This window comes from Venustampulla echinocandica (assembly GCF_003357145.1).
Source record: "Venustampulla echinocandica strain BP 5553 chromosome Unknown scaffold_2, whole genome shotgun sequence".
NCBI lineage: Eukaryota > Fungi > Ascomycota > Leotiomycetes > Helotiales > Pleuroascaceae > Venustampulla > Venustampulla echinocandica.
In genome coordinates this window covers 3,479,630-3,504,332 of record NW_022474207.1, presented here as the reverse complement: position 1 = coordinate 3,504,332, position 24,703 = coordinate 3,479,630, and the positions used below count along the sequence as shown (strand labels likewise).

The 24,703-nt window shown below is 50.5% G+C and overlaps 9 protein-coding genes across 9 annotated transcripts; 3 read left to right on the top strand and 6 right to left on the bottom strand.

Moving 5' to 3' along the window:
- Nucleotides 1-676: 676 nt before the first annotated feature.
- Nucleotides 677-2,304, bottom strand: BP5553_05544 (Uncharacterized protein; the record flags this gene model as incomplete). Its single annotated transcript, XM_032014167.1, has 2 exons — nt 677-1,605; nt 1,686-2,304. The coding sequence occupies 2 exons, from the start codon at nt 2,302-2,304 to the stop codon at nt 677-679; spliced, it is 1,548 nt and encodes a 515-aa protein (XP_031870767.1).
- Nucleotides 2,305-3,485: 1,181 nt separating this feature from the next.
- BP5553_05543 (Alpha hydrolase) lies at nt 3,486-4,439 on the bottom strand (the record flags this gene model as incomplete). The annotated part of the gene is made up of 1 exon (XM_032014166.1): nt 3,486-4,439. The coding sequence occupies one exon, from the start codon at nt 4,437-4,439 to the stop codon at nt 3,486-3,488; it is 954 nt and encodes a 317-aa protein (XP_031870766.1).
- A 764-nt stretch (nt 4,440-5,203) lies between these two features.
- BP5553_05542 (uncharacterized protein) lies at nt 5,204-7,504 on the bottom strand (the record flags this gene model as incomplete). Its single annotated transcript, XM_032014165.1, has 4 exons — nt 5,204-5,592; nt 5,642-5,849; nt 6,381-6,490; nt 6,706-7,504. The coding sequence occupies 4 exons, from the start codon at nt 7,502-7,504 to the stop codon at nt 5,204-5,206; spliced, it is 1,506 nt and encodes a 501-aa protein (XP_031870765.1).
- A 363-nt stretch (nt 7,505-7,867) lies between these two features.
- On the top strand, nt 7,868-8,474 carry BP5553_05541 (40S ribosomal protein S23; the record flags this gene model as incomplete). Its single annotated transcript, XM_032014164.1, has 2 exons — nt 7,868-8,126; nt 8,296-8,474. The coding sequence occupies 2 exons, from the start codon at nt 7,868-7,870 to the stop codon at nt 8,472-8,474; spliced, it is 438 nt and encodes a 145-aa protein (XP_031870764.1).
- Nucleotides 8,475-9,297: 823 nt separating this feature from the next.
- On the bottom strand, nt 9,298-12,000 carry BP5553_05540 (Uncharacterized protein; the record flags this gene model as incomplete). The annotated part of the gene is made up of 3 exons (XM_032014163.1): nt 9,298-10,991; nt 11,041-11,646; nt 11,706-12,000. The coding sequence occupies 3 exons, from the start codon at nt 11,998-12,000 to the stop codon at nt 9,298-9,300; spliced, it is 2,595 nt and encodes an 864-aa protein (XP_031870763.1).
- Nucleotides 12,001-13,950: 1,950 nt separating this feature from the next.
- Nucleotides 13,951-14,439, top strand: BP5553_05539 (uncharacterized protein; the record flags this gene model as incomplete). The annotated part of the gene is made up of 1 exon (XM_032014162.1): nt 13,951-14,439. The coding sequence occupies one exon, from the start codon at nt 13,951-13,953 to the stop codon at nt 14,437-14,439; it is 489 nt and encodes a 162-aa protein (XP_031870762.1).
- Nucleotides 14,440-15,363: 924 nt separating this feature from the next.
- On the top strand, nt 15,364-16,713 carry BP5553_05538 (uncharacterized protein; the record flags this gene model as incomplete). The annotated part of the gene is made up of 4 exons (XM_032014161.1): nt 15,364-15,669; nt 15,759-16,214; nt 16,278-16,592; nt 16,651-16,713. The coding sequence occupies 4 exons, from the start codon at nt 15,364-15,366 to the stop codon at nt 16,711-16,713; spliced, it is 1,140 nt and encodes a 379-aa protein (XP_031870761.1).
- Nucleotides 16,714-17,844: 1,131 nt separating this feature from the next.
- BP5553_05537 (uncharacterized protein) lies at nt 17,845-20,904 on the bottom strand (the record flags this gene model as incomplete). Its single annotated transcript, XM_032014160.1, has 1 exon — nt 17,845-20,904. The coding sequence occupies one exon, from the start codon at nt 20,902-20,904 to the stop codon at nt 17,845-17,847; it is 3,060 nt and encodes a 1,019-aa protein (XP_031870760.1).
- A 2,056-nt stretch (nt 20,905-22,960) lies between these two features.
- BP5553_05536 (uncharacterized protein) lies at nt 22,961-24,207 on the bottom strand (the record flags this gene model as incomplete). Its single annotated transcript, XM_032014159.1, has 3 exons — nt 22,961-23,251; nt 23,310-23,879; nt 23,947-24,207. 3 exons carry the CDS (start codon nt 24,205-24,207, stop codon nt 22,961-22,963), a joined length of 1,122 nt encoding a protein of 373 aa, XP_031870759.1.
- Between the last annotated feature and the right edge of the window lie 496 nt (nt 24,208-24,703).

Below are 24,703 nucleotides of genomic sequence, written 5' to 3'. Positions count from 1 at the left end.
GCTTAACGTATTAAAAAGGGGGGTCATTCTGCGACTACAATCGAAACAACAAGGTACCACAAACGTTCATCACTCCCTAGCTTTAAATCCGAGACGACTCCCTCTGAAACCCGAAGGTTGGTTTTCAATGCTGCCATGTATTTAATATTATGAAGATGATGTTGATTTTTCATTCAAGTATGTTTCCTTTACTGATGCGTGTCCTGGAACTCGAGAGGATGTACATTTCAACAAAATTCCTATTCAGGCAAAGAAGGGCAGAATACCTCGTGCGTGAAGTCTTATACCACACGAATGGAAGGTACCTGTTTTCTGCCCAAATATTTTATTCTGCTTAGCAGGTATCTCATTGGCGTATCTGTCCAGTATCAAAGCCTCTCGTTAGATGATCACGAACTCCCAACTTCACAGATCAAGCGCCTAGCATAAGCACATATCTCCCTTATCTAATATTGATAGCACTACTTTCCTACGCTTGTAGCTAAATATTTAGGATCCTGCCATTCAATTCACTTAGAGGACTGCTTTATATTTGTTGGTTTACTAATAGCTATAGTGGTATATAGAGGTGCTATCATTTATATTTCTTGTACTCTTAAAACCCAAACTCCATAGCATGCACATAAATGTCTAACACAAATGCTTTAATGCCAAAAACCTATAATCCCCAATTGCTCTAATCTGACCGTGTAAATGACCTTAACTCCATTGTCTCTGGCTGCTGCCCATCGCCTTCCTCCTCGATCTCAACCCCCTCCCTAGCCCTCAAAAGTCCCACCTCCTCTTCCTGCGTCTCCTCGTCCCCGCTTACTTCTCTCTCGCCAACATGTCTATCGGCCTCTTCATCCACTACCCTCGTTCCGGTATCCATTTGCTGCTTTTGCATTGCCACAAAAACAGCACTCGCAAGAATCAAGGCACTCCCTCCAAGACTCCACCAATCCGGCGTCTGTCCGAAAACCATCTTATCCAACGCCAATGCAAAGAGCATGTTCGTATACACCATGCTCGTGCTTTTCGACCCATTTTTCCTACCCCCGGCCGCGAGTCCCAAGGTAAGCAAGAACTGCATGATGAAGCCGCAGATACCGAGGAAGATGAGCATACTCCACTGCCGCAGGGAGGTGGGAAGACGAAACGAGAGAGAGTCCGATAGGTGGAGGGGTTGTGCAAGAGTTAGGAAAAAGGTTGAAATTATGGTACAAAAAACGGCGAAGTAGTTTACGGAAATCAGTGGGTGTGCTCTTTTACCAATCCAGCGGATTGTTGTAAAGGCTCCGGCAGCGCCCAGAACGCCTAGCATGGCGACGGCCACTGCAGAGAGACGTTGAGCTGAGGTGGGCGTTGGGAAGCCAGAATTGGGCGAGTCCGCGGCTGCGGTTGAATTTCCGGCATGTGTGCCTGAAGGGGATGATTCTGGTGTCGAGGCGAAGAAGGAGGTTGGTCGGGCGATTAGAATTACACCAAATAGAGAGACAAGCGAGGCCATTTGGGCAGAGCGGGTGAAGGGCTCTTTGAGGAAGAGATAGCAAGCATAGCTGGCTACAGAGGGGGCAAGGAAGGTAAGGACTACCGCATCAGACAAGGGGAGGTACTGGAGAGAGTCTATGGAGCTTTCATTAGCATTGAATCCTTTCCACACTTAGGGGGCACTTGTTTTGACTCATGGCAAAAGATAGACTTACAATACATCCCATATATACCAAAAAACCCAACAAAGCCCCGGGCAGCCAGTAGCCACCTAATGTTCTTCGCGCCGAATGGAAAATCCGGGACCTTCTTCCACCACATCCACGCACAGCAAAACAGCATCGTGAGCGACATCCGGGCAAATAATACTTGCAACGGGTGCATACCCTCCCCTTCCAATTCTAGCAAGCGCGCAGCGACATTCATCAGCGCGCCGAAGAACTGCGAGAACGCCACAAGAAATGGGCCTTGATTTCTGTGCCAGAAGTGCTTGCATGCGTTCTTGAAACCCTTTGGCCTTGTTCTCGCATCGTTAGATGCGGGATATGGAGAGGCCCCTCGTGACTGGGAGTTGATAGAGGAGGCCGTGCCTATCGATAGCCGCCTGAATTCCTCCGGATCCAGGAGTGAAGGATCGGTCCTCTTCGCATAGTTCGGGGACAGAAGCCTGACATTGGTGCCGCCATTGAGGGCGAGATCAAAGTTGGAGGGGATGTTTTGCAGAGATTCGAGGATATCGTCATGTTCTTGTTCTTCTCGTGGTATGGTGGGACGATGGTGATAAGGTTGCGGGGTGTAGGGTGGGGGGCTGACATCACTTGGACTTGGACTCATCGTAGGACAAGCGCACCGCACATGCTCTTGTCAGTGTATCAAGAGACCGAAGCGGAATGCGGAATGGAAAAGCACCACTTCAAAAAAAACCATGCGAATAAGGATAAGGATGAGGGTGAGAGTGAGGATGGGAATGCACGTTGATGAATGGCTGTGACCCGACAAGCCAGAGGTTCTCGATCAGCACCCGACATCGCGGGCACCAGCAGATCAAGTAGTAAATGTCAGTATCTAACCCAGCAAATCACCTCTGGCCGTCGGGTGGCGGTGCCCTTGATCTAGACTAACTCTCACCGTTGGTAAGCCTGTTAAGGCATCGAAAGAATCCATCCGCTGCGCTTGCAGTAGTGGCGGGCATCCTTCTTGGAAAGAGTTTTTGGATCTTGAAAACACAACGGACTTGGCCTTCCAATCCAGCTGCGAATTCGCGAATCATCTTTTCAGCGGACTGCTGCTGAGCATACAAGCAAACCTATCGAGTGATGGATACCTTCTCCTTCTCCTTCTCTTGAGGCAGAGACTTTTCGGGATTATGGCTTTTAGGTTTCTCCGCGATCTAGACGGCAGGGCTCTGATACACTAAACAATGAGGGGAGAGGAGGCGGGATCGGCAGGAAATACCCCGTCTTTCAATTTTCACCCATTATTTCCGTGTGGATAACGCCGATAAGCCTGCTAGGCCTGGGTCAGTACCTACTGTACATACCTCCGTATGTACATACGGACGGAGTACGCACTTCGCACTAGGTAGGAGCTGAAAGCTATCCTCGGGGTTCAATTGGCTATTAACGCACGCTGGCGTCGCTGTTGACATGGCGCACTCGTAGGTGCATAGATTCGATATTTCCAATGCAATTGGCGTCAGTTTACAGCAAGTTGCGAAATCGGTGCGAAATCATTGTCACGCCCGAACACTCGTTGATTTTATGTTGGACTCACAGCTTTGATACACTAGCACCATCACTTGGTTAGCCACACCACCACCCCTCTTCACCCCTGCTGAGGCGAGTGTAGTGGGGTACAAGTAGCGTTGAAGATGGGCGCGGACAATTCTTCGCGACCAACAGGATCCGGTCTGCTCGAGGCTAGATGGGTTGGATCTCAAGGCGGAGCAGATCTAATTTACGAGCTAATCCTCAAAACTTCGATGGAATTGGAATTGTCCTAGCTGCGGCGAATACCTACGAAGACGTTTGTAGTTCATTTAGGACCCATTCCACTCCATCGACAACAATATCTGGCTGGGTTAACTGGACAAAGTGTCCACTCTCATGTGCAAATACGAGCTTTCCTTTTGTAGAGAGTTTCAGATGTTCCTTCATGAGACCCATATGCTTCTCATCAGCCGTCCTAATCGTCTCTCTAGCATAGCTCCTCTGCTCCTCTGTTCCATTCCCCTTCTCAACGCCCGCCTTATACATCCTACTCCAATCCCTACTCCGGAAGCCTCCAATAACATAAACCGGTTTGTCTCCAAGCAGCGGCTGCCTTTTCCCAAGCTCCTTCTTCCGCAGCGTCTCAAAACTCGGTGCGTACTCATTATCCTCCTTCTCCGCCTGCAGCTTGTGCTTCTCCGTCGCCTCGTCACTCACAAACGCATCCCACTCCTCCTGCGTCAACTTATGCTCCGCCGTAATGCCCTTGGCAGAATATGCTTCGACGCCCGCGAAAATAGCTTGGAAATTCGCATGAAACGGGTTTAGCACCTGTAGCGCCGTCTCGTGGTTGGCGTCGACGAGCACCAGAGCAGCGACAGACGGGCCGCTTCGCGGAAGGACGACAAACTCGTTCACGAGTACGCCGGCCCAGGAGTGCCCAACGATAATCAGAGGGTTCGAAATGGGAGCTTTTTCGATCAGACGGGAGAGCTCTAGAGCGATGTTCTCGGCCGTGGGCGCGAGCGGCGAGAGCTCGGAGCTGCCATAGCCGGAACGGTCGTAAGTGTAGCTGCGCAGCGAGGGAGGGAGCAGCCGTGTCACGGCTGCCCAGACGAGGCTGCTGGTTGCCACGCCTGAGACGAACAGGACAACGGGGTCTTCGGAGCTGCTGGGTTCTGGGCCGTGGGTGTAGAGGGCGAGAGAGTGAGTGCCGATGTTGACGAGGGTGAGGTTTGAAGGAGAGGTTGAAGAGGACATTGTGGGTTTATAACTTTATGATTTTATCTTGTGTCCACTACTTTCAAGCTTAGGCAGGGTATATGCTTTTGAGGCGTGACGCCCATTTGCAGGGGTGGTGTGGCTAGCCAGTTGATGGCGTTAGTGTATCCAAAGTGTGAGTTAACTACCTCAGGTATTAAATCAAAGAGTGTTCGGTGTGATGCTGATTTCGCAACTTACGGTATAGTCAGCCTCTCTCTAAATTTACATGTCACCATAATTTCAATAATTTCATTGAGGCACCGAGGTTTGTAGCACAAGTAGCGCTGCGAACTTCTATCGGCTTGACAAGCTATAACAATCCACTTTGGTTCATTTGAGTGCCTAGGTAGCTTCAAGTTACTCGCTCCGCCCGCTGATGTTTTCATCGTGTATGCTTTCCGAGATGTAGACGTGAGATTTGCAATCCATGAATCAATAAAGCACATATATATTGCAACAAGTGGCCTCAGCCGGGTATCGTTGGCCTCCTAACGCCCCTCAATATCCCTATTATCCCATAACTCTCCAAGCCTATAGCTTGAACTCCCTCAACGCCTGGCTTCCTGCCTATATCAGTATTGCCTTCGCAACCAAGAATAAATAAAAAATAACCTCAACACCCCGTATCATAACCCGCCGAAAGTACGAAGGGTAAGCATCGGTAGCCGATATGGCACCGATAGTAATAACGGCGAAGTAAGGCGACCACCCCGTCAAAACCGCGAGGAAGTGAAAGAGGACGGTGAGGGTCATCCTGCATCTTACTTCCCAGCTCCAGTACCGCTACTCTTCCCGCCAACAGTCCGCGCATCCGCATCCGCATCATCATCCGCATCACCCAGTGGTTCCTCCAAAGCCTTAACCCCGGATTTGGTAATCTTATCGTCATTCACATCAACGAGCTTCTTAGCCTTGTCAATTTCCTCTTTCTTGCTCATGACTTCCTCGATCTTTCCCAGGTATATGGGGTTCTTGCGACAGGCGAACTTGATGTCATCGAGTTTGATTTTTTGACGGCCCGCAAGTTGGGCAGAGCGTGCGGCTTCGAAGCAGAGTTCCGTGATGAAATCGGTAAGCAGCTCATCGAATACTTTGCGTGTGGTATCGAGGGATTGATGGACGTCGCCGTAGGCGAAGAGGAAGTGTTGGACTTGATAGTGTTAGAACAGGGAATCTGAGGGAGGTTTGAAGGAACTTACGCTCTTGATCGCTGAAATTCTGCTGCCCCCGGTTCTTGCCTACTCGCGCTCTTGGCTCCATGGCTCTAATATTGGGTAGATTCGGGTGGACTACCGATTTGCGTATTGCAGGATCAAGGAGAGGCAGTGAATCGGTGTCGTTGATGTCGATGTCGATGTCGATGGGCCTTTGGGATAGAGTTGGTAGTGCTTGCTGATTGGCGGATGCCTAAAGTAGGCGGGTAATCAATAATCCGCCATAAGGGAGTCGGTGACTAGATAATCCGGCTCCGATACCTACGAACAAGATATTGTGTTCAGAACATCAATGATCACTCATCAGCGATTATTGCTCCCAAAGCGGCTGTCTCGAATTGTCGCGTCTTGATCAAGATGGTATGTACCTATCATTTAAACTTTCAGAATACCACCCACCACTGCTCCTGATATCTAACCTTTCTATAGTCTGCGCTCTTCAACTTCCAGTCCGCGTTGCTGGTGCTCCTCCTCCTCATCTGCACCAGTGCATACTTCCACCAACTTTTCCCAGGCTTTATGGATAGAAATAAGGATGGGTAGGTTTACCCGCAACCCCACAGTATATCCGGGGGGGCTATGGCTAATGCCTGGTATAGTGCGTTTACAGGTATTTTCTGGAAATGCGCGAGGATAGGGGAACGATTGAGTCCATATATTAGTGCATGTTGTGTTATTATGGCGGTATGCTTGTTCAACTACTCTAACTATATGCCGAACTAACATATTTTAGGTTTCTCTGTTCATTGGCAATTAAGATATTGGGGGGCTTCGAGGCGTTCCGGGCTTGACGATACCAGGCAGCGTTGACCACAGACAAGGGGCTGATGACATCTACGGATGTTTATGATTGATACTTGGAGACGCGATTACGGCTTGCTGCACATGGAGTCAGTTGAGATATGGCGGCAAGTTAGACGAATAGTTTCTAGCATGCTGATCCATCAAAAATAATGCAACGCTCCCATTCCATCAATGCTAGTCCCTCGACGCCGACGCTAATGTTATCAAATATCAAGACCTTCATCCATTAATGCTCGTTGCCGAACTCTCGGTCTCCCCCCAGATGTCCCTACTCTCCTGCTCTACAGCTCGCATTGCCGCCGCGACTTGTTCTAGCTTGGCAACCACATCAAGAACGCCACCATTTACTCTCTGGAAATACCTATCATTAGCTTCCCTCCTCCTCCTCGCCAATAATATATCCGCCTCCGTATCATTCAACTTGCTCTCAATATTCTCCGCATTCAACCCACTGCTTTCAGGTCCCCCGGCGCCGGTTGCCGTGCTGCCCATTGTGTCCCTGACACTGCGTCCCTCACTTCCAGATGGCAATCCCCTAGCGTCATTTAGACCTTTACTCTCCTCATCTATACTGTCGACCACCTCATCAGCCTCACTCCTCGCCCATGCCTGCGCCAACCCAATCTGTGCCTCTCTTAATTGGTCTAGGGCCTTCGCATGCTCCTGCCCAAAAACATGAGTGCCATTCACAGCGGTGAGCTTGACCTCCTCCAGCGTGCTCTGCATCTCCGCCCATAGCGCATCGGTTCTATCAGCCTGCTTCTTGCCTTCTGATTCCTGACGCGGCCGAGGCAGTGAGGGACGCGGGAGTGATGGTCCTCCAGCGGCGTCGACATCAATGTTGCTGCGGGAGCGTTGGCGAAGCATAGACGGGTGACTGGAGGTCAAGGTGGACAGGTCCGGGGGCCCAATGGGAGTATTGGCACCAAGGAGGGAGACATGAGAGGCATTTTGAGAGGGGGGACCGAGGAAGAGCGCTGGAGGTGGATCGCGCAGATGTTTGGATTCTGACTTGGGCGATGATGGCTGTTGCTGCCGAAACATTGTATCCTATCGAACTGTGGAATGACGCCGTAGAATGTCAGCCCTTATCTGCCACCACCAGAACTTCCTAATGTATCGGCGAAACTAAATTCCGAAGTCCAGATAATCTGTGCACGATTGATGTCAGCACGTGATTTAGTTGGGGTTGTCTCGCTTACGGTTAGCGCATTTCGCAGCCCACGCAAATCCAATTTTCAAGAATCGAATATCGAAACGAACAATCTCGACGACAACGACCACTACAATCACCACCCATATCGCCGTAAACCGGTAATTACTCCCCCATATCCATCTCCATCACCACGATCCGGCACCTCTTCCAATTCAAATCGAAAACTAACATTTCTCTCTGCAACAGCAATCATGGGTAAAGGAAAGCCCCGTGGTCTCAACGCCGCCCGAAAGCTCCAGAACCATCGCCGCGAGCAACGATGGGCTGATCTGTCCTACAAGAAGCGCGCGCTGGGAACGGCTTTCAAATCTTCGCCTTTCGGTGGCTCATCGCACGCCAAGGGAATAGTTCTCGAGAAAGTTGGTGTTGAGGCCAAACAGCCCAACTCTGCTATCCGGAAGTGTGTCAGGGTTCAGTTGATTAAGAACGGCAAGAAGGTCACCGCTTTCGGTAGGTTTTGGACATTTTCTTCTGGGTCTACGTGTTCAATGTGCAAAGTTGGATTGGGTGAAATGGCTGGAAGACAAGCTGTGTCATGGGGTGGAATCTTTTGCAGAGCAGGGGCTACGGACGAATCGAGCTGGACAGATCACGAAGGCTAACATATGTCTCTCTACAGTACCTAACGATGGTTGCCTCAACTTCGTAGACGAGAACGACGAGGTCCTGCTCGCAGGTTTCGGTCGTAAGGGCAAGGCGAAGGGAGATATTCCCGGTGTTCGGTTCAAGGTCGTCAAGGTGTCCGGTGTCGGTCTGTCTGCGCTGTGGAAGGAGAAGAAGGAGAAGCCCAGATCATAGACGGATGTATTGTGCGAAGGGGAACTCTGGGAATTGGTGTTCAATTTGCGGCGTCATTAGCTAGGCTCTGAAGATAGCATGGCTGAGCGGCATTTTCGTCGGAAATGGGAATGAAATACGAGCATTGATCACACCACAATCACCGATTTTCGGAGGTTTTGACGTCCCGGAATTCGCGATACTGAGGAGAGCTGGACATCAATATGTAACAACAGGTACCACACATATGACCCCCGAAATGCTGCCACAGGCATTCCTCGAGCCATGCGCAATCATGTCACCACAGTGCACCATCTCAACTCAAAACCAGGCATTCCCAGATAAGAAAGACAGCAACCATCGATAAATATCTACTTTATGCCATTTCCCCCAGTCCACCGAAGACAAATCGCCTGCACATCTAGCAAAGCTCATTAGCTCTTTCTATTAATCTCATTCCTGCCAGAACAATATCAATCCAACTACTCTCCTCAGCCCCCCTTCCAGCCCTTTGTATCTCCATATTACCGCGCCTCCCCCAAAATCGCTCCACGACCGCAAGATCCGCTTTATTACTAGCATCTCCAAGTTCATTAGTATTCTGATTACCTATGGGCACATATACACCTGTTATAATATATATCTTCGCCGTATAATCGTATCAACTCATACAAAAACGAGGGTCTTGCTTAATATTGAATAAATAGATTGCTCTATCTTTTACCTATCAATGGATTTAAAGGAGGATAGGAAATTGAGAGAGATGAATTTGGTCTTAGTTAAGGTAGGCTACTTATTTTACTCGTGCTACCTGTTTTAGCTTCCAGCAAAGGGTGCATCGCTCTTACACCCCACCACCTTGAACAAGTACCCTCTTAGGTGCTCCAGGTCCCCTCCCAATAGCCTCCTTCGGACTAACAACATCCCCCATAACAAGCTGGTTCGTCGTCGCCTTCCCAACATAACTTGCAACCTCCGATCCAAGCAAACTCTCATAATCCTTCACAAGGGTACCATTAATTGCCTCCACACTCCTAAAATATAACTCCTTATTCAGCTGGTTGCCACTCAGGCTAACACCATTAAAGCTGAATTCCTGGCGTGTTCTACCGAAGCCACTGCTGGTATGTGCACTCGGGGAGCCGAAATAGTGTGCGCTGCCGTTCTGAAGTGTGGATAGGGTAGTGCCTATGAAACTTGGTACGAGTGGTGCGCTGCGGGGGATGTGGGCGAAAGGCTGGATACCGGTAGGGAAGACGGGCTTGCCTTGGAAGGAGAGATCCAGGCCACGGATTACAACTGCGTCAATGGTGAAGTTCCCGCCCGGTTGGACGAGGTACGTCGTGTTAGCGTATAAGGGGTAGGAATATGACGATTTGAAATAAACGCCGCCAGTGGATTGGTCAACACCAGTTGTGGTTTGGTTGTTTTGTTGGACGGCACCAAATGCAGTGTAAAGGCCGTAGTTTTTCACAGAGAGTGACTGTGTCCAGGTTACTAGATTAGTACCGTTTTGAGTTTTGACCTGAGAGGAGATGGAGAGTTCTCGCTTCACATCCGTGGTGTACTTGAGTGTCTCATTGGCTCCGGTGGAATTTTGGGTTAGAGACTGGGAGAGGCTGATTACAGGCTGTGGCTGTCGAACTGTTGGTGATCTCCCCGTGGTCACAGACCCTTCATCGTCGAGCCAGATGAATATCTTGCCAGTCACATACCAGCTAGCTCCAACAGTTTTGGTAATCGTCCCGCTAGATTCGCCATTGTCCAAAATTCCCACTACTCTGATTTCAAAACTGTGCTCTGCGCCATCACATAGGATCGGGAGCCAAGGAGTGATATCAATCTCGTGTTCTCGAAGATCGAACGCATCTACGCCGACAATTGGGCGCCAAAGCCCTGGAACCACCCCACCAGTGAATATGACCGGAAAGGGCCATTCCACGCCAGCAAGTTGGCCATCGATCAAAACTTGGACTTCCCGGAATGCTGAGTATCCATACAGAGTCCCAGCAACTGGTTCAAAAGTATGGATATTAGATTGCAAAGCGTTGGCCCACCAGAACTCCTCAGTACCTTGTCCACAAGCGGAAACCGAAAAGACCGCACGGTTGGCATTTCGAGGGAAACTGATTGTGTTCGTAGCATTGTCCTGGGGCAATGCGAAAAGACTTGGCTCGTTGGTTGCCCCTTTTCTAGCTGAGATTGGGATAATAAGCGGTGCAGGGTCAGCCTCTTCCTGGACGGTAAAGAATGTAGCGGTCAGAGTAGTATTGAACGGGCCGGTGTATGTGTCATCAATAAGATTTCCAAGATCAAAAATGAGTTTTTGTGGCGAATTCCAGAAGTACATGTACTCAGTCATATCTTTGATATATTCCCAGCGGATGCCGTTAGTAGTGGGCTCAGCGGTAGAAGTCCGCCAGACCTCGGTGTCGTTGAAGTACATGATCGCTAGTCTATCATACTGGCGGCCTCTTGATGTAACCGTGAAATTCATGGCCACACGGTTGAACTTGCATTTAGGGGGATTGTAATTTCCTAATAAATCGTCAGGACGTGAGCAGTTACCGGAGGCTAGAAAACATACCAACAAAAGGGAGGCCATATGAATACGCAAATTGGTGTTCCATCAAAAGAACTTGACAGCTTGTTGCTATGTCTGTGGCGGCAATGATGGCAGTATTCTCGGCTCCAGTGCTCAACAACGTTTGATCAACTGCCCCTGAGGGGAATAGCACAGGTTGATGCACTTGGAAGCACTCCAGCACCCCGTCGGATGGTTTGGGAGGACTAGGAGCAGGGACATCATCCTTAACGAGACTGTAGCTTGCTATCGATACCTCCTTCTCCGGCCAAGATCCAGAAAATAAGCAATCGCCAAATACCCAAAGTAAAGCTATACAACATCCAACAACAATGAAAGCGACTGGTTTGGCCCATTTTTTTCTCGTGGCATCTTGCTCGGAGTTTGGGTTGTTTGATTTAGATGCTAAGATCTCCTCGGTTGGAATCAGGTGGCCGTCCTCTTCGAGTCGTCGAAGCGTAGATCCCCGGTCACGGCCAATTCCCCTGCCAAACCATTGCTTCTTTTCGGAAAAAGTACCCATTTCTAATACCACCAGTGCTACCTCGGAGCGGATCAGGGCGATAAAGTCGAGAAATCCCCCGATATTGACAAGACAGCGTGCGGGGGCTTTAATACCTCCACGACACACAAACGGTTTTCTCGACGAGACCGGCTTTATCTAGTACGAGTAGCAGGGCTGTTGTATTGGTCCCAGTATCGCCGTCTGGCCGCAACAGCGACTTCGTCCCCTTCGAAGCAACGCTGGAAGTAGTTGAAGACGGCGAATTCGTCCCGTGTCATAACATAGGACGTTGGCTGGGCGTCGATCTTCCTCCGGATGTCTGCCAAAGCGGTGTCGAGAATATTAATTATCGTGGGATCACGAGCACCTTCCTCGCTGTCACGAGCACATTCAAGTGCTTGTGTGACAGTGATAGGGGACGGGGAGCCTTCGGGCTTTATATCACTGCTGTCCCCCATGGCGTATACAGACAAGACAGTTGCCGCGCAGGGGGCGAGAAGCGAGGCTCGCGGAAAAGATCGTCTTGGCGAAAATATAGATATATGTGAGACAGAACAGGAAGGTTTCGATCAAACGGAAGATGGCGGGTAAAGGAGCCAAGTGCCGGACAGAGTATGCAGGTTACTTTGTTGACGACAAGCCGGGGATGATAAATAAATACTCCGTAAAGACCATACGCAAAGGTGCAGACAGCCGCTGTAGACTGGGAAATGGGGGCGCTGTGACTGGGCGGCGGCTGCATTTTGGCTGAGCTGGGCATGGCATTCCATGCTGGCACTTGCAAATTATTAGCTCTTGACACTTGCCACATAGCTTGGACGGTAAAACCGGAATAATTGCCAAAAGAGGAGAACTATATGGTACTATTGTACCCCAGGGCATAAAGGTGGAACGGTTATGGCTAGGTCGAGTCATAAATTAGGGCCAGACTTGACTCTCGGTCTGGTTATGGTTGGATTGCGAGTTGGAACAAGCACGTAAGGGACCAGGCCAAGGTACCAGAGGTACAACAGGTACGTATGTACTTCGGAGTGATACGTACGTACGAGCGAAGTACCGGGGAGAGTATCGCGGGTAGAATGGGTGTGGCGCCGTGTGGCTGGCGGGGTGGACCTTGATACTCGATACTCGGGTGATTTGTATGGAGGTACTTCGCACAAAGACAGAAAGACCGAGTACTTCGCACACACCCAAGGACACACAAACGCCATGATTGCGTACACCAAGCAGAAAACACTATACCACGCACTGCGCTTTACTCGGTACAAATTGGAGGCCCCTTCTATTGCGGCCGGGCACTGCAACTGCCGTAAAATCCGTCGCATCTCCCGGGCTCTACCTACAGCAGATTGCTCAATTTCTCGGCCACCGCATTCCAGTGCCTGGACTCCGTCAAGCTAAGTTTGGGGGTTTCGAAGGCCGCTTTAAGTGAAAAGCCCCAGCATTCATTTGTGGCAGCTAAGAGGTCTTGGAACTTTCACCTTTAAAACCACCTTCAGGGTGCGAACAAAACCGCACCGTCGCTGCCCGTTTCCCTCCCAGCCCTACTGAACAGGCACACGGCCCAAGAAACTTTGCCTAGTCTGTGTTTTTTGTGCTGCGCAACTGGAATATTCCTCGAGGCTTCAAGAAAGCTGCATATCCAAGTTATTGGATAGATCTTGGATAAGCTCCCAATGTGTCTCGTATCTCATTCGATTATATTCTATCGTCGGGCCTGGACCGTTTCTTGGCTTGTTTTTGAACTGCTGGACAGTAGGCTGCAGCAGCAGTATTATCTTGCCCTCATATGACCACTAGTGGGTCACGGTAGCCTCTGACTTCATCAAGACTAAACTTTCAACATGCCCTCGTGCCCAAAATATACATTCCCTCGAAGTTATTCTTTCTATTCTGCATTTCCAATACACTAGCCATGAACCAGAACTTTTGAAGGAAACCATCATCAAGACCATATTTCGCGGCAAAGACCGCGAAGCCTCGATCTTGTGTAGGGCCAATTTTATGTCCTTCTAGTCCGAGGAGCCCACAGTTGCCCGCTCGTTCCCGCCCAATTACGTCAATATTCCACTTCTAGAAATAATGGTGCGCCATATCCTTATAAAATAGTGCGGCCGGTTGAGATACAAGTGGCATCTAAAAACCTATAAGCTCCCGCCCGCTTCCACCATAGTACAGTGGTTTGGAATCAAGCCGCGGGTGCTGCCGCGAATTTCGAATAGAGTGAGTTGTATATTCTATGGGGCCAGCCCTGTTCACGATCAATACATGATAGAGGTAGACACCTCTCTGTGAAGTTGACATCTCCTTTCCTAAGGTTTCGTATGATATAATGCTCTCCCCGAGGCTTCCGTTCGTCAGATTAGCGATTTCATCATCGGAAATAAGCACCACAAAGCCCATTCGTCATGAAGCTAGAAGAGTCTCATTCATTTCCCTATGATAAAGCTGTAAGTTCTTACTTCTTCACTGCTTTTCTCGCCCGTCGCAATTTTGTCAGCCAGCTAGGCGATGGTTGGATGCTTATCGCTGTAGTAGAACCCGTTGTAAGGGGATTCCTCCGGATGGGAGGAACACAACAGAGGTTGACCACCGACGTCTACGCAGAACTTCGCGCGCTGGATCTCCAGCTGCCGAAACACACCAGTTCATCCCAATCAACCCGTTGTATTCCGACGAAACCTACAAGGATACCGCCTTATGGAGCAACGACCGGATGCCTGTGGAGTTGGGCCAATCCACGTGAACCATATACCGATGCTACCAATGAGATTCACGCTGTCAATGGGATTTACAATGTCGATACGGTCTCTGTTGATAATGTTTATTTTCTTATAACCTCTATTGCTAAACTGAATAGCACTGGACTACTGCTCGGGAGAGCTCCCTTGCCTTAGTTGCTGCATAAGAGTCATTGACCTATATTCGAAGTTTTGCGCTTTTCCCCGAGTTTGTGGAGGCTTGTGAGACCGGAGACTCGCTGAGCTGGCGTTTTATTTTACACCGAGTGACGATTCCAGTTGACTTCTAGATTTCCACCTCCCAAGCCAACCTCAAATCACTAATGTCCTTGCTATAGACCCACTAGAGAACGTTGCCAGTGGTTAAGAGTATATTATGGATGGTGGTTGCTGGTGCCTGAGTTGCTAGCTGATGAGAAGATATAGACTATAATTAATTGATTTTTCTGGAAAGAGAAGTGAATTCAAAATCCAAACCTAGGAAGCTTCATGTCGAGAAGAGACTCTTTACAAAGTCTGGGGGCCAAGGCTATTCTGTTCCTGTGTTGAGTGGTTTTCAATGTTTTGAATTGGCGGTAGCCAGGCCTGGGATGGCCTCTTGCTTCTTGTCGTCCACTACGAAAGATTCCACGCCAGCCACCTACCTATAGGCATCTTTTAGCACCGTATCGTTGTTTAACAACTCTAGAGTCCCAACTCTGTAGATGCTTCATGCCTATGAAGAGCATGCTGAAATATACGCGACGTCGCAAGCCCCTGCGGATATATGAGCATTAACACGCGGGAGTTCCCACAGGCCATAAGCTACCCCTGGAAATCGCATTAGAGCGACCCCAACACCAATTCGCGTCCACCAAAAAGGTACGCGAGCATCTTGAACTTCATCATTTACCTACAAGTACGTAGACAGGAAGCAAATAGCTACTCCATTAAATCCCCCGCCCCGCACTCTAAAACGACAACAGCGTCTCCGCGATCGACGCACCCCATTATACTCGAATCTCACGGATTACTTTCTCAGTTGCCCTCCCATCACTCTGCCCTGAGCTTCTCAGGGGCCTCAGAGCCTAAACACCCACCATGGGCGACACACTCCACAACGCGCCCATAGTCTTAGACAACGGCTCCGGTACGATCCGCGCTGGATTTGCAGGCGATGACCGTCCCAAATGCTATTTCCCGTCATTTGTCGGCCGGCCCAAACATTTACGAGTGCTCGCTGGCGCATTAGAGGGCGATGTGTTTATTGGGCAACGGGCACAAGAGTTACGGGGCTTGCTGAAGATTAGGTATCCGTTGGAGCATGGCATTGTTACCGATTGGGATGATATGGAGAGGATTTGGGAATTTGTTTATGGGGAGGGGTTGAAGACTTTGAGTGAGGAGGTGAGTTAGCTATTGAGCTTTGTTTGTCTAAGACTCTGGCTTGGGCATGCTATGGGAGAGATGGAATGAAGCTGACTGGAAATCCACAGCACCCAGTACTATTAACAGAACCACCCCTCAACCCACGGAGTAACCGCGATACTGCTGCGCAAATCCTGTTCGAAACATTCAACGTTCCCGCAATCTACACTTCTATCCAAGCTGTACTCTCCCTCTACGCCTCAGGACGCACAACGGGCATAGTTCTCGACTCTGGAGATGGGGTGTCACACGCTGTGCCCGTCTACGAAGGATTTGCCATGCCCAGCTCAATACGGCGGATAGACGTAGCAGGGCGAGATGTCACGGAACACATGCAGACGCTATTGCGGAAAGCAGGCTACGTATTCCATACAAGCGCCGAGAAGGAAGTAGTAAGGATGATCAAGGAGAAAGTTAGTTATGTGGCTGCGGATCCAAAGAGGGAGGAGAAGGAGTGGTCGAGTGCAAAGCTGGGAGATGGGAAGGTCGTCGAGTATACGTTACCGGATGGGAATAAGATAAAGGTATATCTACCCCACTTGTTCACACAGAGTTTTAATTGTTTCCCTTATTAACGCAAACTATAGATTGGAGCAGAACGTTTCCGCGCGCCAGAAATCCTTTTCGATCCCGAGATCATCGGTCTCGAATACCCTGGCATCCACCAGATCGTCGTCGACGCCATCAACCGCACCGATCTCGACCTCCGCAAATCGCTCTTTGGCAACATCGTCTTATCAGGCGGCAGCACATTGACCAAGGGGTTCGGCGACCGGTTATTGCATGAGGTGCAGCGACTAGCTGTGAAGGATATGCGGATTAAGATTTTTGCACCGCCCGAGAGGAAGTACTCTACTTGGATTGGAGGGAGTATTTTGGCCGGCCTTAGTACTTTTAGAAAGGTTTGTTCTGTCTTCCACCAAGGCTGGGGACATATTGACTAACGTCTTTGAACTCTAGATGTGGGTTAGTATCGATGATTGGCATGAGAATCCCGAAATAATCCATACGAAATTCACATGATCCGGTTTACTATCGCCCTCCGGCTCCGCCATCTACCTACACACCAGACCCTCCGATCACCCTCTCAAAGAACTACTACGCCTATCCATCTCGTCCCGCAAAACAAACTCACCATACCAACTATCCATCTCATCAATAAATACATACCCTCGGGCGAACCCTCGTGTCCATCTCCTACTACGACTCTCGCGGCCACGAAAGCCTTATCCAGCTCTCCCCCTTCCGCCACCGACCTAATTTTCCTTACCGTATCCATCTCGCACTGTACTATACCCGGTACCCCACGTGAACACAGCGCTCTCCCAAGCAACGAAGCCCATCATCCAATCCCACCAACACAAGCAACACGCTTTACCCACGCCCGATTTCGATACTAAGCAAAGAAGAGACCAACCTACATCCTCCATCTTTGCTTATTCTACTGCTATATGTACTAGATAAGCGAAACCCGTCATCTGCGTGCGTGCGTGGTGTTTAATGTAGAAGATTTGATTTTTGGCAACGATGATGACTTTTATCTAGTTGTCCATAGTTGTATTGTACTCTTTTAACGGCGGAGCGAGGGAGGGAGAAGGAAGGGGCAGTGGAATCAATGATACCCATCTAAACCAAGTTCTTTTCCCACATTTTTCACATGCATGCTGGTTTTGAAATCATATGATAACGATGTACGGAAGTGAGAGTAGATGAATGAATTCCGCTGGAGAAAGCTCTCATTGCCATATTTAGCACGCTACTGTACACCATTAAACTCCCAACTCCCAATTCTCGCTATAACCCCCAACCTTCCCCCCTTCCTACCTACCCATAAATCCCACCCACGCCCTCTCTTAAAACGAAATGCCAAATGCTGCCTAGACCTCAGCAAACCAAAAACCCATTCAAGAACGCCCTGACCAAACCGAAAGACCCAACCACCTCCCGACCAAATGATGCCAACCCATCCGTTCCCTCATCCATATGCATGTTAGTTGGCGTATACAGCTATCCCTCTGTCCACCATCCCATCCCGCCCTATGATAAACCGACAAGAAATATGCGAAATCCCTAATGCGGTCCCGTTCTCCAAGCGCCAATCCGAAACACCTCTGCACCTCCGTCTATATAAAAGCTTCTCTACCAGCTGCTTTCTCATGCCTCCACAGATACCGGCCCCGCGTCCCCACTAGCCGTAGCAGCATTACCCTCCTGGGAGAACTTATGGTCAACCTCCTCGTACCATGTCCCGTGCGCCTGCCTATCCAACTGTCCAACCCCACCAATCTCCTCCACGATACCACCAACCTTCCGCACAAACTCCGGTAGCCCCAGCGTAGCAAGGCTCTCAGTCGCCGTACTCGCACTCTTGACTTTTTCTTTCTCCGTGTTAGCCGCGAGGCGGTTGAGAATGTGGGTCCTTAGACGAGTTAGGAGGAGTCGCATAACTGGGTCTCTTAGCTGTGCGGTAGGGGCTGGGGGCGAGTTTGCTGAAGGGGATATGGTGGAGATAGATAGGGAGGAGGAAGAGGAGATGATTCGGGTGACGAGCTCGCGGATGTGTGATTTTGTTGCAGCAGGCATGCTCCGCGAGGATTCGAGAGCGGCTTGGATGCCCTGGCTTGCGGATTCGACCGTTTTGGCGTTCTCTAGCACCGAATAAACACGTGTGGCCTCTGTCTTCCACTGGCTGCGGACATCGCGTTTGAGCATGTTCTTGCATTGCAACAGGATGGCGCCGGTTGTGACGATACGTAGGACGTCAAGACGGATGCGGGAGATGCGCTTAGAGTCCATATGGAGGGTCTCAGGAATGGGGACTGACGAGTCTAACGAGGTAAAGACATCGACGAGCATTTGTGCGTAAATCTTATCTGGGGTCGGTCGATTCCTCGGCAATTGTATGTTCTCTGGATCCCGTTTGGCTGCCTCTGCCAGGACTTTCGATCGAGCTTCTCCCCATGCTCGCTCTGTAGCCGAAAGATTGTCAGACGTTGCCTCCATGATCTCTCCGAAGCGTGTTGTCTCGTATGCAGCAGCGTGCTTTATGAGTTCAGGGGCGGCTTGCTGAAGCATGAAATTTGCAAAATCGATTTGCATCAGATCGGTAGCGTGCATAAGCGCCTGTAAACGATCTACTACATGGCCAGTCTGCATCTTGGTCTCGACCAATTCTTTCATCTCGGCGTCCCTGAACGGGGCGCAGAGGCGAGGAATTATTGATGCCATGAAGGAAAAGAACTTCTCGTAGGAGAAGGAACCAGATCGTAGTTCTCGGGCAACCACATCGTTGTCGAGAGCCTCGCTGATTAGAATGTACATCGAATTCCCCGGTTTGAGAAGTCGAAGGACCTTTCCTTTGATGTTCTCGGCCATTGCAAGGACCCAGGGCTCACTATTCCCATGTGCGAGATCTCGACGCATAGTGTCGAACACCACCTGCATAAACGAGTCCCTATTCTCAAGGGCATCTTCACCGATGCGGTATTCTCGATTGATGGCAATCTCATGGGCGATAATTCGATTATCAGGAAGAAGGGTGGTGGCGCTCCTAAGAGCGTCAACATCTGACCTTTCTTGCCGGTATATATCCCTCTGGGGTGTGGGCGGCGGTGTGAGGGTTTGTAGATGGTTTGTCACCGACTTCTCCGAAGCAGATAGATCCCCAAGGACGGGCGTACCAGGCGTACCAGGGGTAACAGACTCTGCAGCTCGAGGGCGAGAATCTCCAGTGGGTGGCTTTGTAGAACGTGTTTTACGTGCTTCTCTAATGGCATTGGTAATGAGCTTCTTCCCCTGCACGGGACCAGCAAGCTTCTTAATCCTAAGCATGAGCTTAAGCTGATTCTCTCGGATCCCCTCGCGGTACGAATCTGTGACGGCAGGGTCCGTACTATCCTTCACGGTCTGCCATATCGAATCGAGTTCCACAAACTGCATAACCATCATTTCGATAAGCGCGCTGGAATCCCGGGCTTTCCAAGCTATAAAGGCATTAAAGAATGCAGCGTAGACCTCCGACAGGTTTGAAAGCTCTGGCGGAGGAGCGGTATAATTGTTCGCAGCAGACAATCGCGACAGGACGTTCTCAAAACAGATTAGCAGATCTCGAGCCTTTCCAACAAGGTCCTGCAGCTGCGGATTAGCCAGATCATCTAAACCCATTGGCAATACTCCCACCTGCTCCTGTTCTCGGCTGTCGACCTTGCCGCTGAGCACCTGGGTCGGGTGTCCCAAGATAAGGAACGCACTCAGAAAGGTTCGGACGGCGGTCATTTCATTGACGGAGCCACTCTCACCCTCCTTGAGCCCACAGAGCCTCAATATATTTGCAGTGCCCACCAAGACACCTTCCTGCGCCAGTAAATCTGTAACCTGCTCGAACGACGTCTCCCGCACGGTATCGATAGTCAAGCCCAGGTCCGAGAACTCCTTGAGCGCCTTCCACCGCTGATGAATCTTCCATCTCCTCTGGATCCTCGTCGCCGCCACATCCTCCGAGATTCCCGCGTGCTTCTTCGCAGGAGACGGACTCTTCCTGGGAGAACTCAGGGAGCGCCCTCTCTTCGCATTAACCCTATGAAGGAACTCCTCTCTCCGCTTTTCCGCCTCCGCAAGTCTCTCCTTCAACTCCCTCCTCAACTTCTTCCCCTCCATCTCCCTCCTCTCCTTGCAGCTCTCCGCCACCGCCTTCGCCCTCTTCACCTCCTCCGCACAACTCGCCACTATCTCAGCTAGATTTTTCTCCCTCGCATGCTGGGCGGCCAAAGCCCTCTCCTCGCTATTCGTCGTACTCCTAGGGGCTGCCTTCGCCAGGGCGGCCCTCAAACGGACCTTCTCCGCATGAGCGGCTCTATCCGCCAACCTCGCCTTCCGATCCTCGAGGATGGACGCGCGGCGCAGGTGCTGCGCGATGTAATTGCTCTGGTTAAGGGGACCGCTGCTGCCATGACGAGCGGAGTGTGAATTCGAGTGGGCGGAGGAGATGGAGTTGCGCCGGGACGAGGCAGCGGAGGATTTGCGACGGCTGTTTGCGGGGTGGTAGACGCGGGCTGCGATGCGTGGTGGGGGAGTGTGTATCCGGTTGTAGTTCTCGTTGGATTCTTCGGTGATGAGATCGAGTGACATGGTCTCTGGGGATTCTTCAGATGTATCATCGGTGGACTCCGCGAGGTTGCGATCCGGATCGCTCAGGTCGCCCGAGGCGCGATGCATGGCGGATGATGTTATGGTGTATGGACGGAGGCGTCTTGGTGTCAGGAAACAAGAGAATACGCCGGGAAGGAAGTTGTGTATTCGAACACAATGTGTCGCTATGCTAAGGTGCAGTCGAGAATCGAAGTAGGTGTAGAGAGATGTATGCAACTGAGTCGAATCTTCTTAATCAAAGGAAGGACAAGAAAACCGGTCACAATACACGAAAGCTTGTCCCGTCCGCCAAGTTGCTGACGCAAAAGTTACTTTGGGAAAAGAATCAAGCTTCGCCGAGCCGTCAAGATCCAGGCGTTCAAAGAATATAAAAGAGGTTGGTTGGTTGGTTGGCGGTGGTGACGGAAGAGGTGGTGATGGTGGTGAAAGCTGACCAAGTCCGCATGCATCGATCGAACCCACGACGTTGATATCATAAGCGTCAGCAGCGGCAGCCCAGCAGCCCAGGCCAGGTAAGGTAGCTCCAGTACCGAGTGTATCGAGTATCACCTGCACCACCACCAGGATGGGAAATGCTCGTGTGCTGTTAGGGCGCCGAGGGCGTTTCCTGCAAGCGGCGAACGACGGCGGCGCCGCAATTCCAGTTTCCAGTTTCCAGTTTCCAGTTTCCAGTTTCCAGTTTCCAGTTTCCAGTTTCAAGGTGCACGTTGAAGCCTGGGCATGTGTGGTGTGCAATGGCTAATACTCCGTACGTACATGTACCTAGTAATAATAGGCCGGAGATTGTTTATTTTGTCACCTTTTAATCGAGGGACCTACAAGCACAAGCAGAACTGCAAAATAATGATGATATCGATAGAATTGGTACTTTATTCCATCTTCCTTCTATAACCTTCTCTCGCCTTCTCCCATCCACTCGACCTATAATAACTTTATTACTCGAGTACTCCGTATACTTCGTACTTCGTACCGAAAAATCCCCAACTCGGCGCTCCCGCGTCCCAGGGATCAGATACGCGAGAAAAGAGGAAGGATCAACAATCCAGGCCAGGCCCTTCCTTCCTTCCAAAGCTCCAACCCCTCCCTCCCTTCCCCAAAATAGCCCCTTAATAATAAATAATAAACAAACAAAGTCGCATTGCATCAATCATCCGCATCTGCGGCTTTTAACCTATTAACAGAACACACAGCAGAAGTGTGTCGCTTTATGGACGCAAATCGCTACCCACCCGTTCGCTTTTGTGCTTTTGTGTGTCTTTCAATTTCCCGGAGTTTCCCATGTGAAAATGAAATGAGGCTGTTCTTTGGTTGTTTATTAAGTTGCGGATTATGAAGTCATCTCGTTTCATGATGTGCAAGGTGCATGTTTCGACTTTCCGGGAACAACCCTCCCCAGCTGAGGAGATCATCGAGACCACGTTTTTGTTTTGTTTCGTTTCCATACACAGCAATTGGAGCAAGTGTTTTTTTCTCCTAGAACTTTCGAATTCGTGCGTCTTCAAGAAGCTAGTCTACTTGTGCCATTCAATTGGAGCTTCATATAAAAAATGATAAATATACATACATTTGAAAGAATAGAAAGCTACACATCTAGTCGCTACATCATAAGACAAGAAAATGGGTCTAGTAGTGGTAGATCATTGTCTTGCGCATACATATAAATTCAAATCATCAAATTTGGCTCTTGTCTCGTCTCGCATGACTGAACAATATACATCCTTCAGGGGGGGAAAAAAGATGTTGCCTTTCAATGCTTCGCCTCCCCCGACCCAGATCCTTTTTCGTCTGATCAACGCCCAAAAAGTGTTCCCATACCAGCTGGTCAAGTGTATACAAGCCAGCTCTGCTCTGCCATGCATGCATGCAAAATGTGTTTTCGATATGAGGAGTGATGGATGAGTACACAATACACACTATGATTTGTTTATCCCAGCGATCATGTGCGCCCCGGTCATCACGTCAAAATCAAAAACATGCAAAAGAGTTCGTGTTTCAAAAAATCCACAATGAAAGAATATCCGGTCCTTCTAAGTACCAACAAGAATGTATAATGCGTCCTCCGCGTCTTCCTCCGCTATTTTCGTACCTCATCCCTCACGAGTGCGGCGGGTTGATTTAGATATCAATAAGTGGGAGCGGCCTTCGACTTGGAGATGAAGCCACTGGGCTTGACAGCCCCGCTGGGGTGGGCACTGTGGTGGCCGTGGGGACCCTTGGTGGGAGCGCTATCGGTACCGTTGCCATATGGGGGTCCGCCTGAGGTAACTGGGAGGGGGACGACGGTAACAATGCTGACGGTCGCCGAGGTGGCAGAGCCGGCCTCGTCGCTGGATGGAACGACGTTGTTAGCCGCGGTGGTAGGGGCAGCACCGTTGGAAGCACCAGTATCATCACTGCCGGCGGGAGTTGCGGTCTGAGATGGAAATGTTAGTGATTTGGTTTCAAAAAGGGGGCAAGTAGAAGGAACGTACCACTGTGACGGTTGATGCGGCAACAGTAACGGTCGAAGCGGCCACAGTGACGGTAACAGGAACACAGGCTCCGTTGCCATTGCCATTGCCGTTGCCGTTGTTGCTACCCTTACCACCCTTGCCGTTACCTCCTGTAGGGGCGGCTCCGGCACCTCCACCAGGAGTGGTGGCAACGACGGTGATATATTTGGTAGATGTGGAAGTGCCGGAGATGGTGGTGGTGGGTTCGCCAGCGGCTCCGTCAGCCTCGCCGTTGGTAGCTGGGGCACCGTTGGATGGAGCTGCACCGGCGCCTCCCTCGGGCTTCTTGGTCTTGTACACAACGGAAGTGCTGGTGTGTCTGATGGTGGTGGTGATGACCGTGGTTGAGGATCCGACGCCTTGGGTATAGGTCAGGACGAGATCCGAAGATGGTCCAGAGCCGTTGCCACCTGGGTTCTGCACATTGCCGGTTCCAACAGGGACCGCTGGCTTGGTGGTGGTGAGGGGGAGACCTGCAGCGCTGCTTGCTGATGCGGAGGAGATGATTGCAGAGTGAACGGATGAGGCCTGTTCAACTGGGCAGACGGTCTAGAAACATCATTAGTATACGGCGAGATTTCGACCATGCCATATCATCATTTCGGGGGAAGCTCACGGTGGCCAGCGTCACGACCTCAGTGACCACGGCACCGGCGGACTTGGAGTTGCGGGCCGGGCAGTTGGTCACGGTGGGAGCGCAGCTGGTGATGGTGTGGATCTGGGTGGTCACCACGGTCAAGGTGGTCAATGGGCCAGCTGGGGCCGGGGCCGTGCCAGTGGTGTTGAGGTGACGGCGGTGGTGGAAGTGTTGAGGGCCTTGCTTGTGGGCAGTGGCCAGAGCCGCGAAAAGGGCTACAGTCAAGGTGGTGAACTGCATTGTGGGTGGATGTGGCTGTGGATGTGGGAGGATTTAGAGTTGATGCAACGATATATCTGAAAACAAAAGGTTTCGGTTTCTTATTTCCAAGCAATCAATGCTTTTCTTTCCGTCCCAGCGCCTGGCGATGGATTCGTTGGGTTCGTTTGAAGCGTTTGGGAACCGGGTATCGTATCTTTTGTGGGTTTTTATATGTTCAATAGAGTGAGCGTGGGTGTAAAGAGCGAAAGTCGATTCCGCAAGAAGGATTCTGATCTCAAGTGAAGGAATGACAGAGGGTTGGAAAACGAGAAGCTATGCCTGGTTGCAGGAAAGGACTGTAAGGACTGTGATGGCCAAGAGCAGAGACAACGTGGTGAGGAGAGGAGGAGGAAGGGAGCGGAGGAGCAGCGGGCGACGAGGGATACAAAAGGGCGAGTGGGATTACGGGCGACCAGGGTGCTTGCATTTTCAGGTACGCACTCCCTGGTCGTCGTACGTCGTAGTTCGTGCACAC